Source organism: Hibiscus syriacus, unplaced genomic scaffold, assembly GCF_006381635.1.
Source record: "Hibiscus syriacus cultivar Baekdansim isolate YM2019G1 unplaced genomic scaffold, ASM638163v2 tig00000340_pilon, whole genome shotgun sequence".
Lineage (NCBI taxonomy): Eukaryota > Viridiplantae > Streptophyta > Magnoliopsida > Malvales > Malvaceae > Hibiscus > Hibiscus syriacus.
Genome location: NW_024061783.1, coordinates 9,598,371 through 9,616,217, shown reverse-complemented (window position 1 = coordinate 9,616,217; position 17,847 = coordinate 9,598,371). Strand labels below are relative to the sequence as shown.

The window sequence follows — 17,847 nt, the reverse complement described above, 5'->3', positions numbered from 1 at the left end:
ATCGAGTACGAAAAGCTGTCTTTGAAATATCATCTTCTTTGATCTTCAACTGATGGTACCCCGACCTTAATTCTATCTTAGAAAACATCGACACTTTTTTCAATTGGTTAAATAAATCATCAATCCTCGGAAGAGGATAATTTTTCTTTATGGTGACCTTATTCAGCTAACGGTAGTCGATACATAATCGCATAGTCTTGTATTTTTTTCACAAATAAAATAGGTGCTCCCCAAGGAGAAGTACTAGGTCTTACAAACCCTTTATCAATTAATTCTTACAGTTGAGCTTTCAATTCTCGTAATTCAATCGGAGTCATTCTATATGGATCCATAGACACCGGTTCAGTACCCGGATAAATCTCAATCCTAAATTCTACCTCACGATCTGGAGGTAGTCCCGGTAAATCCTCCGGAAATATATCCGAAAATTCTCTAGCCGTAGAAATATCATTTAATCTAACTTCTGGAATTCTAGTATCTATCACATTGACTAGAAAAGCTATACATCCCTTTAACATCATCTTATTCGCAGTCATAGCAGATATAACATTTAAGGGTAACTTCGATTTTTCTCCGATTACTACTATTTCTACACCTTTAACATTCTTTAAAAACAACTTTTTTCTTATGAAAAATGACCCATCCATAATGTGAGGACAACCAATCCATACCTAGAATAATTTCAAATTCATTGAAGGGCAATTCCCTTAAATTAGCCAAAAACACCATCCCCTGAATCTTTATAGGACATTTATTACATACTCTAGATACTCTTGCGCTGTGACCCATAGGATTTATCACTATCATCTCACTCACTATTGGTTCTAAAGGAATTCCTCTATCTCTAACCAACTTTGTACTAATGTATGAATGTGTAGAACTAGGGTCAACTAAAACAAATACAGGTTCATCGTAAAGATGGAAAATACCTATTATGATTTCAGGGTCATCTTGATCCTCAGTGGTCTTAAGATTGTAAATTATGGCCACTCCTTGAGTCTCTTGTCTTGGCATTGAGTCTATATGTCCCCTGGACCTACCCCTTTCTCTGTTTCTATTTAAGGTTGCCATTGATCGTTCAGACTATGCCGAATTATCACCAAACTTCTTAGGGCATTTCCGAGCAAAGTGACCCATATCACCACATAAAAAACAATCTCCACTGACAAATCTAGAAATTCCTCGGTGCAATTTACCACAGTTTGACATTGATTTCTTTCCCCAGAAGCTCTACCCGAGCTAACAGAAAAAGACTGAGATTGTATACTCTTCTGTGATACTACTGCAAAGCTATCTCTCCTGAGAATCTAGAACTCGAGCCATTTCCTCTTTTAGCGTAATGCGGTGTAGAAGGCATTCCCACTCTCTTCCCCGCTTGAACACTCTATTTCGCCGCTAATGTTTCCTCCTCAGCTCTTTCAATAGCTTTGGCTCTATTTATAACTTCTTGCAGATTCGAAAAGTTCAAGGCCATCATCATTTCTTTTAGCTTCGACCTTAAACCCTCTATGAACCAATCACGCCTGGCCTTATCATTTGGCAAAATTTCAGTGGCAAAACGGCTCAACTTGTTGTATTCAGCCTCAAATTCATGGACTACTCGGTCACCTTGCTTTAAATTAAGGAACTTTATCAACATTGCTCGTTTGAACTGCTCACCCACATATTTGTTTTTGAATTTTTCCTGGAAAAATTGCCATGTGACTTGCTCCGGTGATGCATACATCGTAGTATTAGACCACCTTACTCGAGCTGATTCTCTTAACAAGGATACAACTTCTCCCAGCTTCTTTTGATCTGTACATTATAGGCTTTCAAGCATAATCATCACATCATTTAACCACATATCGACTTTCATAAGACCCTCACCCTCATCCCCTCGGAACTCTGAAGCTCCCAAACTCTTCAGCTCATTGGGAATCAACATTCTAGTTACTGGATGAGAAAGTAAAAATGACATCAAGGGCTTGCATGAAATTTCCAAAGTCGGGAGTCGGAATCCCTTGGGGTGCAGGTGCACTTGCATTTTCTGAAGGAAGAGGTTGTGCATTATTATCCTCATAACTTTCACTCCCCGTTCCCTCTTGCATTTCTTGTTCCTCCGCTCTTCGAGAATTTAAGGATTCTAACATCTAATAAAACATACATAATGATATCATTATCATTAGTAACATTTGACACCGTCTCAGTAATATTATCATCAGTAAGGAGTGTTATTAATCATCCTTTAATGACACCATCTCAGTAACATTGACAACCTTATTAGCATGTAATCCTTTTTCTATTTTAAAATAAAACTAAATTTGGCCGAGAATCGGCTAAACCTATAGTTCTGATACCAATAAATATAACACTCATATTATATATACAGTTACATATACAAATACAAATGTCACATTACTGAAAATATGGTATACTCATTGTGAAAATCCTTTAAAATTTTGTTGTAAACTTAATTCCACATAATTAACATCATAAATACATATTCATTAAAACATAATACAAAATATTTTGTTATATTTGATTACATGCCAAATAGGCTCCAAAATGGTTATTAAAGTCCTAATGTTACTAAGGAGTCAACCTTAGTAGATGATGTCTACTGCTACAGCTTCACTCTTTACTTGATGATTATCTGCTGTTACCTACACGTGTAATTACACATGATAAGTATATCTTAGTGAGTCATGATATAATAAATAACATGTGGTCTTCAAACATATTTTATTTTCCATTTATCAAAACCATTTGCCATGATTCTTTCTTTTCATTTGTAACCTTCATTTATGTTTATAATACATCATTATACATTTTAAACTCTAACATCGTTTATGTTGATAATGTACCCATATGCATTTCAACTATAGTATACTTTTATGTTGATAATGTACCCATATACATCTCAACCATAATATATTTTTCTGTTGATAAATGCGCCCATATACATTTCAACTCTAGTATACTTTTCTGTTGATAATGCACCTATATGCATTTCAACTCTGGCATCCTTTCATGCCCATTATGCACCCATATGCATTATTCTTTTACATTCATTTTAGAGCAGTTCATACATTAAAACCTCATTCACAACATCAATTTCATATATTCTATAACACATAATAATTTTGGTAAAATATACATTAACATATAAGTATTACATTCTGGATAATTTCTAATCATTTTCATATAAATTACATACAATAAATGTACTCACCTGGCTTTCCTTGCTCAAAGTCCACAAGTAAAGATAATTACTGTGGAACTTGTCCCTTGCTTTTCATCTTGCTCTACTCAGGAGCTTGATTTTGATCTATCCCACATTCATTAAATACATGAGTAATATCAATTGTTAGTGTATTTCCTAACAATTACAGCTTAAAATTAATCAAAATACTGATTATTAATTTTTCTACTACAATATCAACACAAATTACAATTTCTGGCCTTTCAGTATTGATACCCCTACTATGGTATCGATACTACCCTACTATGGTATCGATACCCCCTACCAGTATCAATACCAAAATTAGATTCGATGTGGCCTAGTATCGATACCCTTACCATAGGTATCGATACAACTATACTATGGTACCGATACCCTTATATGGTATTGATACCAAAGTTAAGTTCAATGTTTACCCGGTATCGATACCCTCACTATGGTATTGATACCACTTCATTAGGTACCTATACTGATTGAATCAGTATCGATACTTCTTAGATGATTTAGCTTAATTTTGCTTATGGTATCAATACCACTTTATTAGGTATCAATACCCCTGCCCAGATTTTTCAGTTTTCAACCCGAAATTTACCCAACTTTGGCCAATTTCCCTTTCATTTTCCTTTAGTAATACTATATAACACTTCTTTACTTAACCCTACTTCCTTTTCTTCATTTAGACACTTAAAACATCCAATATTCCTCAAGAGCATTTGATTGTAAAAATCAACTCACAATTTCTAACTTGTTATTTCATTCAACCAATGCTTCTAATCTTTCATTTACCTTAATGACAAGTCAATTTTACCAACAAACATTAATAAACCTTCATATATTAACATATCATTATCAAACCCATTTTCTTTAATCTCTAATATTTCATTCATAACTTAGTTTTAATCTCCTATTTATTTCTCTAATATATATATATATATATATATCTACCATAATAAATGAATTTTAAATTCATTTATATCCAAATACCCATAAATGCCCTTTTTAATCTTTCCTCTCTACAATTTAGTCTAGACTACTATTTCCACATCATTCTTATCTTTATTAATTAATCAATTTAGTCCTCCAAATTTTAATTCCTTTCAATTTAATAATTGTCCTATTATTTGGGGTATTACAAATCTTCCCCCTTAAGAAAATTCGTTCTCGAATTTTAAAGAAATACCTGAAGCAAAGAGAAGTGGAAACTAGTTTTTCATATTCTCTTCTTTTTCCAGGTAGCCTCTTCCACCTTATGATTCTTCCAAAGTACTTTAACCAACAAAATCCTTTTACTACGCAATTCCTTGGTTTTCTTAGCCAAAATTTGTACCAGTTCTTCCTCATAATTTAAATCTGGTCGGATTTCTACCTCTTCCGGAGTAATAACTTGTGAGGGATCTGATATGTACCACCTAAGCATCGATACATGAAAAACATTATGGATCTTGTCCATATCCGTAGGCATAGCTAATTGATAAGCCACGGGTTCAATTCTTTTCAATATCTCATACAGTCCAATAATTCTCGGACTTAGCGTTCATTTTCGCCCAAATCGTAATACCTTCTTCCAATGCGATACTTTTAGAAATACTTTATCTCCCACATGAAATTCTATTTCTTTACTTTTCAAATCCGTATATGAATTCTGGCGATCTGAGGCTATCTTAAGATTACCCTGTACAATCTTTACTTTCTCATCCATATCTTTCATCAAATCTAGCCCGACTAGATCTCAATCTTTCAATTCAAACCAATTTAATGGTGTTCGACATTTTCTCCCATACAGAGCTTCATACGGGGCCATCTTTATATTGGATTGATAACTATTATTATACGGAAATTTTTCTAAAGGAAAATACTTTTCCCATGATCCCATAAATTCAATCACACATGCCCTAAGCATATCCTCCAGTATCTAAATATCTCACTTTGACTGCCCATCTGTCTGGGGATGAAAAGTTATACTAAAATTCAATCGAGTTCCCAATGCCTCACGTAAAGATTTCTAAAATCTTGAAGTAAACCTGGAGTCTCGATCGGACACTATCGATATCGGCACTCCATGTAGTTTGGCTATCTCTTTTATATACAATTCCGCAAGCTTATTCATCGAGTAGTCTACTCGCACCGGAATAAAATGGGCTGTCTTAGTTAATCTGTCCACTATAACCCATATCGATCCTTTTTACCTGATGACAACAATAACCTCGAAACAAAATCCATTATTACTCATTCCCACTTCCACTCAGGAATAGATATAGGCTGTAGTAATCTGGATGACACCTGATGTTCAACTTTCACTTGCTGACATGATAAACATTTAGCCACAAATTCTGTCACTGCTCTTTTCATTCTAGACCCCTAATAACGACTCTTCAAGTATTGATACATCTTTTTCCCGCCTGGATGCATAATCAAAGGGCTATAATGGGCTTTGTAAAGAATATCTCTCCTCATATCATCATCATCGGGAATATAAAGCCTTCCCCGGTAATATAGGCATCCATCATCTCTTCTTTCAAAATCTTTGTTCTCTTCTTTTTCAACCAATGCCAATTTTATCAAACAATTTTTATCTCTCCTTTGCAGTTCTTTTACTTGGTTCAATAACATCAGTTTTAACTTTAATTCGGCAATCACAGCACCATCTCCATTCACAGACATACGTGCGTCTAAAGCCCTTTAAGCTGTAAAAGTTTTTCGACTGAGTTCATTTGCTACCACATTAGCTTTTCCCGGATGGTAGTCGATATTAAATTCATAATCTTTAAAAAGCTCTATCCATCTTCTCTGCCTGAAATTCAGTTCTTTTTTAGTCAACATATAATTTAAGCTTTTATGATCTACCGTACAAATAATGGAGCCAGATTTTTAAAGCAAAAATAACTTCAATCAATTCTAAGTCATGGTCGGGTAATTTTTCTCGTGATTCTTCAATTGTCTGGAGGTATAAGCCACAACCTTGCCTTCTTACATCAGAACATAACCCAACCCATTATGGGATGCATCACTATACACGACATATTCTTTACCCGAATCAGGTTGCACAAGCACTGAAGCCTCATTAAAATTCTCTTTAGCATCTCAAAACTTTCTTGGCATTTTCCTGTCCACACAAACGACACATATTTTCGCAAAAGCTTAGTTAGCGGCAGAGATAACATGGAAAAATTCTTCACAAATAGTCTATAATAACCTTCCAGGAACAAGAAACTCTGAAATTCCGTAATATTCTTTATAGATTTCCATTCTATTATAGCTTGGATCTTTTTAGGGTCCACTCTAATGCCTTCTAACGACACTAAATGACCAAGAAAGGAAATCTCCGACAACCAAAACTCGTATTTGGACAATTTAGCATATAACTTCTTTTCACGAAGTATCCGAAGGACCACTCTAAGATGAGTATTATGATCCTTCTTTGACTTGGAATAAACCAGGATATCATCTACAAACAATACCACGAACTGATCCAAGTATGGTTGAAAAACTCGATTTATTAAGTCCATGAATACTGCTGGTGCATAAGTCAAACCAAATGGCATCACTACAAATTCATAATGCCCATATCGAGTACAAAAAGCTGTCTTTGAAATATCACTGTAACATCCTCCATATCGGGTTCGTGACTAAATTATACAATTTTAGAATTTGGTGACTAAAGCATTATAGTTAAATAGTTCAAGGACTTATATGGGAAATATTGTGTAGGATTGAATTGAAAAGAAGGAGAAATAGAAAGAAAAAATGTTCATTTTGATAGTAAAATAATTAAATTAAAGAAGGGTTATATATTAACCACACGTGGAAGTAAAGGATGCAAAACACAAGGTTTCCATAGTTTCTTCTCCTCTCTTATTCTTTGTGTGTAAAGGTCCAAAATCAAAGGAGAGTTCATGGTTAGTTCATTTCTTGCTGAATTTAAGATTGGTTTATGATCATTGGATGAAAATTAAGCTTAAGAAAAGCTTAATTTGTCTTAAAACCACAAGATGAAAGGTATATGAAGGATTGTAAAAAGGAAGTTAATAAGTAAAATTTTGGTAGAAATATAGTAATTAGATTTCTAGACCAAATTTGACTTGTCACCAACTTTGTTAAGGAATAGGAAGTGATAGAATTAGATTTAGAACAAGTGAAAAATTGGTATAATTCTGGAAGTCCATGTAGATGATAGGATTTTGAGAGTTAAGATGTGATAAATGAGTACAAATGGGCTTAAGTATGTGTATTTGAGTTTAAAATATGAAAAAGGTTGAACATGAAGTATTGGTGAGGAATTGAGTGAATTTTTGTGCTTAAAATGTGAATTCTAGGTAACGGGTATCGATACACATTCAACAGGACCGATACCTCCAGAGCAAATTTCAAGAAAATATCCAAAGGGTATCGATACCTTCAGGAGTGTATCGATACCCCCTTGGAATGAAAATTTCAAAATGCAATATGGGTATTGATACCTAGGCATGGTATCGATGCCTCAGTTGAGTTAGGTATCGATACCCTATAGAGGGTACTGATACCTACTTTAGATAAGAAATGAAATTTGTTTTTCCTTTAGTTTAAGAAATGAAAGATTAGGGTATGTTATTAAGAATACTGATATGTATCAATGTATGATTATGTAGATATAGAACGTAATCTTGTTCTGGATCAATTGAAGGATTAGGATCGAGTCAAATCAAACAAGGCTAAAGTGAGTGCATATCCTACATAGAATTGTATTGAGATAAGACTTGCGATGAGTCTATCTCTTATAGTTGAATTTATGATTTTATACTTATATATATGTATACATATATATATATTAATGTTATAGTGATTACATGTATAATGCATTCATGCTTTAACATGATATTATATTAATGAATGCCATTATAAGAGAATTAATCCATGTATGTGAAATAATTCAAGTGATCATATGTGTGCATATGAAGTGACCTATGTGTTTACATGGACAGTGATAAAAGAGATATGAAATAAGAAATGTATTCATATTTAAGCCCATGTTATTTAATATAAGAGCTGTAGGTATAATTGGCATGCCAAGAGTCGAGGGATTATCAGTGGTCCTTCGGGACAAACATTCAGTGCCCCTAGTGGGATTTTATTCGAGCTGTGGTGATAGCATTGTGAACAAGCTCAGTGTACTCATGTACTATTCTCAATAATGTACATGGGCATCCAAAGATAAATTGAATGAAAAACTCTTATAAACGTAAATGTTCATTCCTGCATATCATATTTATATATGTCATAGTGTGGTATCAACATGTGCATTGCAATGTCATAATGAATTGATATTGGTACATGTTCATGATTTTATTGTTTAAGTATTTATTATTATGTCTCACTAAGTCTATGACTTAGCATGTAAGTGATTTACATGTAGGTACAAAGGAACAAGAAGAGCAAAAATAGGAGTGGCAATGACAGCGTCTCTACTGGAAGATCAAATCAGAAGTAAATGAGAAAGTATGTATTTTATTGTATATAGTGTGTTGCCATGTAAGAAATGTGTTAGTTACGAATGCTTTGATCGATTTTGTCTTGTTTTGGTCAACTTATATAAAGTAATAACTTTTATTTTAATGAAAGGTTAAAATTTCCTTGATTTTCGTAAAGAGTCAAATTTTGAAAAGTTAATGTGACACCTCATACTCATATACGGGTCGGGTACGGGGTGGGGTGTTACATTTGATGGTATCAAAGCTACGGTTTAGTCGATTCTCGGCATAAACCAGAGTCTAGAGTGTCTTATAATGTATACATGCCAATAAAATAGTGAAAACCTCTGATCTAATATAATAATACGTATGTTGTTTTTAGAACGATATGCTTATGTTTTATAGATGTCCGGACATGATAGTTCTAGAAGTGAAGTGGGAGATGATAGGCCCGCTGAAAGAAGTAATTCACCTGCCCTGGCTAGGCAAGGTGAAGAACAGACACCTTCTGGAGTGACTATGAGTGATCAAGATACGTTCTTCAGGACGTTGGATGATATATTGGCGTGTTTCCATCCTCCCTCTACTTCAGCTCCAATAATGAATGTTGCAAAACAGTTGAAGGGTTTAGGAGCTCTGGAGTTTAGAGGTAAAGCTGAAGAAGGTCCTGTTACTGCAGACCTTTGGCTTAATGACGTAAAAATCATGCTTTAGGGGCTTCATTGCTCCAATTCAGAGAAGTTAGATGGAGTGGTTTCCTTGCTTAGAGGACAAGCAAGGATTTGGTGGACCAGCATTACATTGAGAATGTCTGGTGATCAAGTAACTTAGTCCTTATTTTTAGAAGAGTTCAAGCATAAATACGTCAGAGATCAGTTTATCCGACAGATGAAGCAAGAGTTCATGAATTTGAAGTAATGGAACCGTACAATGTATGAGTATGAGTGTGAATTCAATAAGTTAAGCCACTTCGCCATTGAATTAATTTCTATAGAGAAGGATGCTTGTGAGTGGTTTGTAGAGGGATTGCGTCCTCGGTTGAAAGAAATGATAATTGTATTAAATCTATCTTCGTTTCAAGAAGTGGTAAACTGTGCCAAAACTCTGGAAAGAGCACATAATGAGAGGTTTGGAGATTCCCGAACTCAAACATTGAAAAGATCGAGTGCATCATCGAGTTCTGCACCATCAAAAAAGGGTCGAGATGCTGGTTATCGACCTCAAGCTAGATCAGAGTCAGTGGCCTCCTCCACAATAGGAACAAATTCGATGAGGGGACGACAAACACAGTCAGTGGGATCTGGATCTGGGAGATCTAACCTGAGTCAAGTTAGACAATGTCCACATTGTGAAAAGAATCACTCGGGATATGCAGGATGATCTTTGGAGCTTGCTTTAAATGTGGAGACACGGGATATTTTGTTCGGGATTATCCTATGATAACGGGTAAATCTGCACAACCAGAGAGGTCTCCTTCTGCTACCCAGAGGGGAAGAGGTAGAGGGAGATGAAGAAGTCAGTCAGAGTCCTCAACTCCACAAAAGATACGCTCCACTGCTCGAGTATACAACCTCAAGACTAACGAGGATCAAGATGACCCAGAAATTATAGCATATATCTTTCAAATGTATGACAAGAATATTTTTGTATTGATTGAATCAGGGTCTATATATTCTTACATTTGCAGTAAGTTAGTGAGAGAATTGAATATTCAATTAGAAGTTATTAGCAGTGATGTCATAGTAACGAATCCGTTAGGGCAGAGTGCTCGGGTGAATATGGTATGTCGAGGGTGTCCCATACAAGTTTAAGGAATTGAATTCCCTTCTAATCTGATGGAATTACCTTTTGACGAATACGAGGTGATACTGGAATAGACTGGTTATATCATTACTATGCTAATATTGACTGTAGACTGAAAAGAGTAACGTTGAGAAGTCCGGAAGGGGTAACAGTTGTGTTTTTTAGTGAAGGATGGAATCCATTGGCAAACGTAATCTCAATAATGTTAGCAAAGAAGTTACTGCTATAGGGATGTCAAGGGTTTATTACTAATGTGTTGGATGTTAGAGCTACAGAGAAGGGGATTGAAGAAATTCCTATAGTCAGAGAGTTTTCTGACGTATTTCCTGTAGAGTTACCGGCTTTCCTCCAGATAGAGAGGTAGAATTTCAGATTGAAATAATATTGGGAACAACGCCTATTGCGATGGCACCATACTGAATATCTCCAAAAGAATTACAATAATTAAAGATACAATTATAGGAGTTACTGGATAAAGCGTTTATTAGACCAAGTGTATAGCCACGGGGAGCTCCAGTTCTGTTTGTTAAGAAGAATGATGGATCAATGCATCTTTGCATCGACTACAGGCAACTCAATAAAGTAACCATAAAAAATAAGTACTCTCTTCCTAGGATCGACGATTTATTTAACCAGTTAAAGGGAGCTTCAGTGTTCTCAAAGATTGATTTACGTTTCGGTTACCATCAACTGAAGATTCAAGAGAAAGATATTCCCAAGACAGCTTTTCTATATCCTCAAAAAATTAAAGCCATTTTAGAGTGGGAAGTTCCAAAGAATGTGTAAGAAGTCCAGAGTTTTTTGGGGTTAGCTGGTTATTATCGAAGGTTCGTTAAAAGATTTTCGATAATAGCATTACCTCTAACTAACTTATTGAGGAAAGAGGTAAAATTTGTGTGGACTTCGGAGTGCCAAGAGAGTTTTGAAAGGTTAAAGAATATTTTAACAGAAGCTCCAATCTTGGTTCAACCCGAGTCTGGCAAGAACTTCGTAGTGTATAGCGATGCATCTCATAACGATTTGGGATGCGAATTGATGTAAGAGGGAAAAGTGGTGGCTTATGCATCGAGACAATTGGAACCGCATGAAAAAAAATTAACCGACACACAATCTGGAGATGGCTGCAGTAGTGTTTGTACTTAAGATTTGGCGTCACTACTTGTATGGTGAACGTTGTTACTTGTATACTGATCATAAGAGTTTAAAGTACTTGATGACTCAGAAGGAGTTGAATCTAAGACAGAGAAGATGGGTATAATTTCTCAAGGATTACGATGTGGTAGTTGATTTCCATCTGGGGAAAGTAAATGTGGTAGCAGATGCCTTAAGTCGAAAGATATTTGTAGCCTTACGAGCCATGGATGCCAGACTATCACTAAAGGGGGATGGTACAATCTGTACAGAATTAACTCTTAAGCCATCATGGCTGGATCAAATTAAGGAATTGCAAGGTAAAGATAAAATGTGTTTGAAAAAGATGAAACAAGTTAAGAACGAGAAGATAAATGATTATGAGATCAAGTCTGATAGGAACTTGTATTATCGAGGGAGATTGGTAATTCCGGATAATGATGAGTTGAAGAATGATTTATTAACGGAAGCTCACTATAGTCCATTGACGATGCATCCTGGAGGAAATAAAATGTATATGGATCTCAAGAGTCGATATTGGTGGCCTGGAATGAAGAGGGACATTACGGAATTCGAGTCTAAGTATTTAACTTGTCAGCAAGTCAAAGCTGAGCATCAGGTTCCGTCAGGACTATTACAAACAATGTCAATTCCTCAATGGAAATGGGAGAACGAAATAATGGATTTTGTAACAGAGTTGCCTTTGACTCTGAATAAAAGAGATTCAATATGGGTGATTGTAGACAGATTGACTAAGTCAGCTCATTTTATTCCGGTACGAGTTGACTTTTCTATGGATAAGTAAAAACTTGTTCTGTGTTGTGAGTACTATAAAATTATACGCAAATAATATGCATGTATACACAATCGCTCAAGTAATACAGTGATGAGCGAGTATTGTCTCCACAGGGATTGGGTGAAATTACAAAAGTCCAACCAAAGCTAAGCATTAATCTACCTATGTATAGTTAGTCTTGATATATACAAATGTCACGGCAAATGAAAATGTATGAAGGTGGAGATGGAGTGATGATCTGATGGTGCAGCAGATGAAAATACAGTGGCAAGAATAGTTGTTTAGTGTTGAAAATGGTGTAATGTCGAGGCAATAAGAAATGGTAAAAATAGTAAATAAATAACAAATAAAAGATGAGTAGATAATCCTCACACGACAAGCTTCAACTGGAATGAATGGTAGGGATTGATTTAAGGATGATAAACTTATCTCCCAGGCAGATTTATGCTATCTAATCTTCACTCACTCGACAGGGTTTTCTTAAAGTGCTCCCGCTATCTCTAGTCCATGAAACCTAACAGAATGAAATGCTAAGGCATCTGCTCTCACTCAACGATGTTGACAGACCACACTATTGATAAAAACACCCTCTTTAGTTGTTGAAATCCTCCTAGTCTCTCTCGAGTACTAAGGGATTTGGATACAATATTCCTAGGCCGGTTCAAAGCCCCTTGAAAATACTATAACCCATTGCTTATGAGGATCTAATCTTGTGTTTCTCTCGAATACTACAAGTATTTTTAACTTAGGTTTTCCTCGAACACCTAACCTTCATATAAGAAATGGACACTCTCATGCCTCCTACAAGCTTAGATGGTGAAGCATTCATAAGCAAATCAAGTAAATAACCAAGATAAACAATAATCTACCATTAAAATAAAGTTTAATCAACCATTAAAACAACCACCACCAAATAAGTTAGTTCATGGTGGGGTTCGAAATATCCACAAAATAAATCATAAAAATATTCGTTCCAACAACCCAAGAATAATATAAAAATAACAACAAAAGGCAAGTGAGAATAAGCCTTCAACGAGCGCCACCGAAGGTCTCCTCGGTCACCACGAACCACCTTAGCTCATTAGCTCCTCTCGGGGCTTAGCTAGCCACTCCTTGAAGATTTTTCAATTGAGGAACACCCAAGGAAGAATAAAAATCTTATTTTTCTGCTCTGCTCTATGCGTGTGCGTGTGTTCCTCTTCCTTCTCTCCAATGAGGTGTCATATAGAATAAAAATATCTAGGGGTAATGATTAGGTTATTGGGTGCAAAATACCCCTCATACCCCTAGAATCACACCATAAGCATGAACCTTATCCTCCAAGTGGCAGTGGTCCTCTTACAGGCGGTTACAACAATCATTTCACGTGCAGAGCCAGCTGTCCTCGTACAACTGTATCTTTTTGTCATTTTCTGCGCCAGAAATGCCAAGGCATTTCAATCTGCTTCAGCAACGTGTGATGTCGCGGCATTACTTCCCAAAGAGTCCTTTTGTCTACTATTCCCTTCACACCATAAACAACTGCACCTTTCTCTCATACAACACCATTAAGAAATAAAACAAAAATACCACCACAAATGCAACTATATGCAACTACATGATCCTAAAATGACTAAAATGAGATTTTAAACAAACAATAACTTAAGTGAAAAATGCCTTAAAAGTAGCCTTTTTAGGAAGTTAACACACCCCCAAACTTAAGCTATTGATTGTCCTCAAGCAATGGATAGCAGTTGCATAAGCAGAATGTCATGGCAATTTTCAACAATAGAACAGTAGGAAAAAATTGAATTTCATCCATCAGACTACTAGGCTTCAACATGCTAGACATATCAAGAATTCAAGTACTTTTCCCTAGGTCAAAATCCTTTATGGTCATGTGTGTGCGTGATTGTATCCATTCTACACTTAGAAAATTTAGACAATTTCTACTCAAGTCGCCTAGTTTTTGTCAAGGAATTTACTTATTCATTAAGAACATTTTTACTCCATTTTTACTGATTTTTTAACCACTGTTACGAAGGGAGTCAGCTCATCACACCTACTCTCTCACACTCTAGATGAAAGGGAGCATACCTTTCATCCCCGAGCTAGTTAAGTAGAGTCATCCCGTGACTTCTTTCATTCACTCATATGCGCAAGGCTACCATTTATTAAAGAGAGTTCCAAGTAATGCCATGGCATAGAGGAGTGTCCCTCTATAACTATGCCTAAGTATTTATTCACAGTTTCATATATAAGGGAGTTGTTTTTTTATTTTTCTTTTAAGCACAATACTAAATTTTAATGCCAAAACTAACTAAAGTTCATTCATAATTTTTTTTTTAAATTTTCTAAGTATAGAGAACATAAAAATCGCGTAAAAAAATTTCACAAAGCATCAAGACCTAGAGTGATTTCTATCATTCTCAACAATCATTTACATTCAAATTCTAGCCTAACAAATTCATCATCATTGGGTATCCTCAAAACATTCTATCTAACTGTCCTACTATTTACTGATGCCATGGCATAATACTACGCTAATGCTATGATGCATATGTCCTATCGAGAACACTACCTCCCCCAAACTTAAGGGAAGTATTGTCCTCAATTCTTAAAGAGAACAAAACTATATAAAAACTAAATGTCATGCAATGTAATGCAAACTAAATGAAAATGAATGCAAGTGAGGTACCTCATGATTTGCGTGGTGGTGTTGCCTTGGAGCTACTAGTAGCTCCTCACCTGGTACGCTTGCGTAGGGGTGCTGGGTTGGACTCTAAAGAAGTATAGTAATAATGCGCAATATTCTTACATCCAGCCGTGGTTTTGGTGCAGCGACCACTACATGGTGCATGAACGGGACTTGGTGTTTCTTCAATAGAGACAGTATGCGAATATTCAAGGGTTTCGGAACGGTGCGGATCAGGTGTCTCAGAACGATACAGATCAGGAGTCGGGTCATCAACTGGAGGATCGGCTATGGAGAAAAAGAGTGAAGAAGATGAAGAAATGACAGAAAAAAAAGTAAAAGTTAAAATGAAATAGAAAAAGTTAAGGATGAAAGAGAAAATAAAAAGTTAAAAATTTGAGAGGGAAATGGGTGATGGAACAGTTAAGAAATGAATGGAGATGTGAGGTTAATGCGTGTATGGGGAAGGGGAAAAACTACCAAAAGTAATGATATTGATAGGACAAATATGTGGAAAGAGAAAAATAAATGTCAGAAATAAAATAAATTAAAAAGACACAAATCAAAAGAATATTTCCCCATTTAATGCGTTGTCCTTTCCTCCCTTTGGTAACCGCTCCCTGTACGGTTTGCAACACTGTGATCCCTACAAATCAAATCAAAAATTATTTATAAAATAAAATAAAAATTAAAGAAAATATTAAATTTTAAATTTTTATTTATGCACAGACACAAATTCAATGTCGTGACATCGAAATTTGGTTTTCCTTGGGGCACTCTTCAACATCGCGCAGATGCAAAACTGCCTTGTTGTGCGGTGGTGGAACTCCAGTATAGGCTTTGAGACTCTGGCCATTAACTTTGAAAATCATCCCATTTATATTTTTAACGTCAACAACTCCATGGGGGTAGACATAATGCACTTCAAATGGCCCTGACCATCGAGATTTGAGCTTCCAATGAAAGAGTTTAAGTTTGGAGTTATAGAGTAAGACTTGTTGGCCCACATGAAAAAGTCGTGGCATCAGTTTCTGGTCATGCTACTTCTTGGTTTTCTCCTTGTATATATGAGCATTCTCATATGCTTGTGCTCTAAACTCTTTCATTTCATTAAGTTCCAGTAATCTCTACTCCCCAGCTAGTTGAGCATCAAAATTCAATTGCTTCATGGCCCAATAAGCTTTATGTTCAAGTTCAACCGGGAGGTGACAAGCTTTCCCATATACCAGCTTGAAGGGTGATATCCCCAAAGGAGTCTTGAACACTGTTCTATATGCCCAAAGTTCTTCATCCAACTTTGCCGACCAATCCTTACGCCTTGGGTTCACCACTTTCTCTAAAATCTTCTTGATCTCTCGATTGGATATCTCTGTTTGGCCATTCGTTTACGGATGATATGTCGTGGCAATCTTATGTTGAACTCCATATCTCATTAATGCCTTGGCAATCAACTTGTTATCAAGGTGAGTTCCCTCATCACTTATGTAGCACGAGGTACTCCAAATCGAGTGAAAATATACTTGTGCAAAAACTTGATTACGGTCTTAGAGTCATTCCTTGATGTTGATATTGCTTCTACCCACTTTGACACATAATCCACAGCAAGCAGAATATATAGATTTCCTCGAGAAGATAGAAATGGTCTCATGAAATCAATGCCCCAAACATCAAACAGCTCTATCTCCAAAATACTTTGCAGTGGCATCTCATGTCATCTGGATATGTTTCCAGTCCATTGGCATCGATCACAAGCTTTGTAAAATGCTTGGGCATCTCGAAACAGAGTTGGCTAGTAAAAGCCTGATTGCAGGACCTTAACAGTAGCCCTTGCTCCACCAAAATGGCATCCACATGGGGCCGAATGACAATGGTACAAAATGTCGTGTTGTTCCTCTTCGGGTACATATCGTCTAATGAGCTGATCGACACAATGCTTGAACAAATATGGCTCATCCCGAAAATAGTGCCTTGCATCATGCTTGAATTTCTTTTTAGCTTGATTGTCTAAATCAAAAGGCAAAATTCCACTAACAAGAAAATTAACAAGGTCAGTGTACCACGGGATTGCCGCGACATATAAAATTTTCTCATAAGGAAATTCCTCTTGAATATCTACAGTGTCATGGCATTCAGAATTGTTCTCTAGCCTAGATAAGTGATCAGCAACTTGATTCTCAGTTCCTTTTCTATCTACCACCTTGATCGCTTGTGAATGTATAAGCTGAGGCAAGTTAATATGTGCAAGTATACACAATTGATGCAAGTAATATAGTAGTGAGTGAGTATCCTCTCCACAAGGATTGGATTAGTAATATCTTTTCACCACAACTAGAACTAATGCCACAAATTAATCCTACTAAGTATTAAAGCTAAGAACTAATATTAAGGAGTTAAGAATAATGATTCAATGATTTCAGACAAGTTTGGTTGAGACAAAGAAAATATGCAGACAGATAAAACAAAACAAAACAAGTATTGGATGAAATATAATGCAAACAACCTCACATATTCAGACGTGTCACAGAGCACTGATACTAAACCATTGTCTCAACAATAATTATTTTAAGTCCATAATGAATTATTATGACTCACTAAACTGCCCGACAGGATTACTAGGTATTCTTAAACGGTTGCTATGGTAATACCTCTAGGCGTTAACTATAGACGTTGTCTTAACCTACTCTAGCCTTTATCCCTTTTAGTCATTTAAAACTCACTCCTTATCTCTAAGGTAGACGAGTTATAACTTCACCATCCCGGATTCATTCCTTTGCTC

The 17,847-nt window shown here is 35.9% G+C and overlaps 1 protein-coding gene across 1 annotated transcript; it reads right to left on the bottom strand.

Moving 5' to 3' along the window:
* Positions 1-1,384: 1,384 nt before the first annotated feature.
* LOC120199708 lies at positions 1,385-6,765 on the bottom strand. Its single transcript, XM_039200728.1, has 4 exons — positions 6,417-6,765; positions 6,253-6,326; positions 1,937-2,132; positions 1,385-1,797 (listed from the first exon to the last, which is right to left on the bottom strand). Exons 1-4 carry the CDS (start codon positions 6,763-6,765, stop codon positions 1,385-1,387), a joined length of 1,032 nt encoding a protein of 343 aa, XP_039056659.1.
* Between the last annotated feature and the right edge of the window lie 11,082 nt (positions 6,766-17,847).

Excerpts from the sequence above, each read along its gene's own strand:
- LOC120199708 (XM_039200728.1), bottom strand. The coding sequence starts at position 6,765 with ATGCCATTTGGTTTGACTTATGCACCAGCAGTATTCATGGACTTAATA. Across the intron at positions 6,327-6,416 it reads GAGTTTCTTGTTCCTGGAAG|GAAAATGCCAAGAAAGTTTT; the intron begins GTTATTATAGAC and ends TTGTGTGGACAG. Across the intron at positions 1,798-1,936 it reads CATTTTTACTTTCTCATCCA|ATCAAAAGAAGCTGGGAGAA; the intron begins GTAACTAGAATG and ends TATAATGTACAG.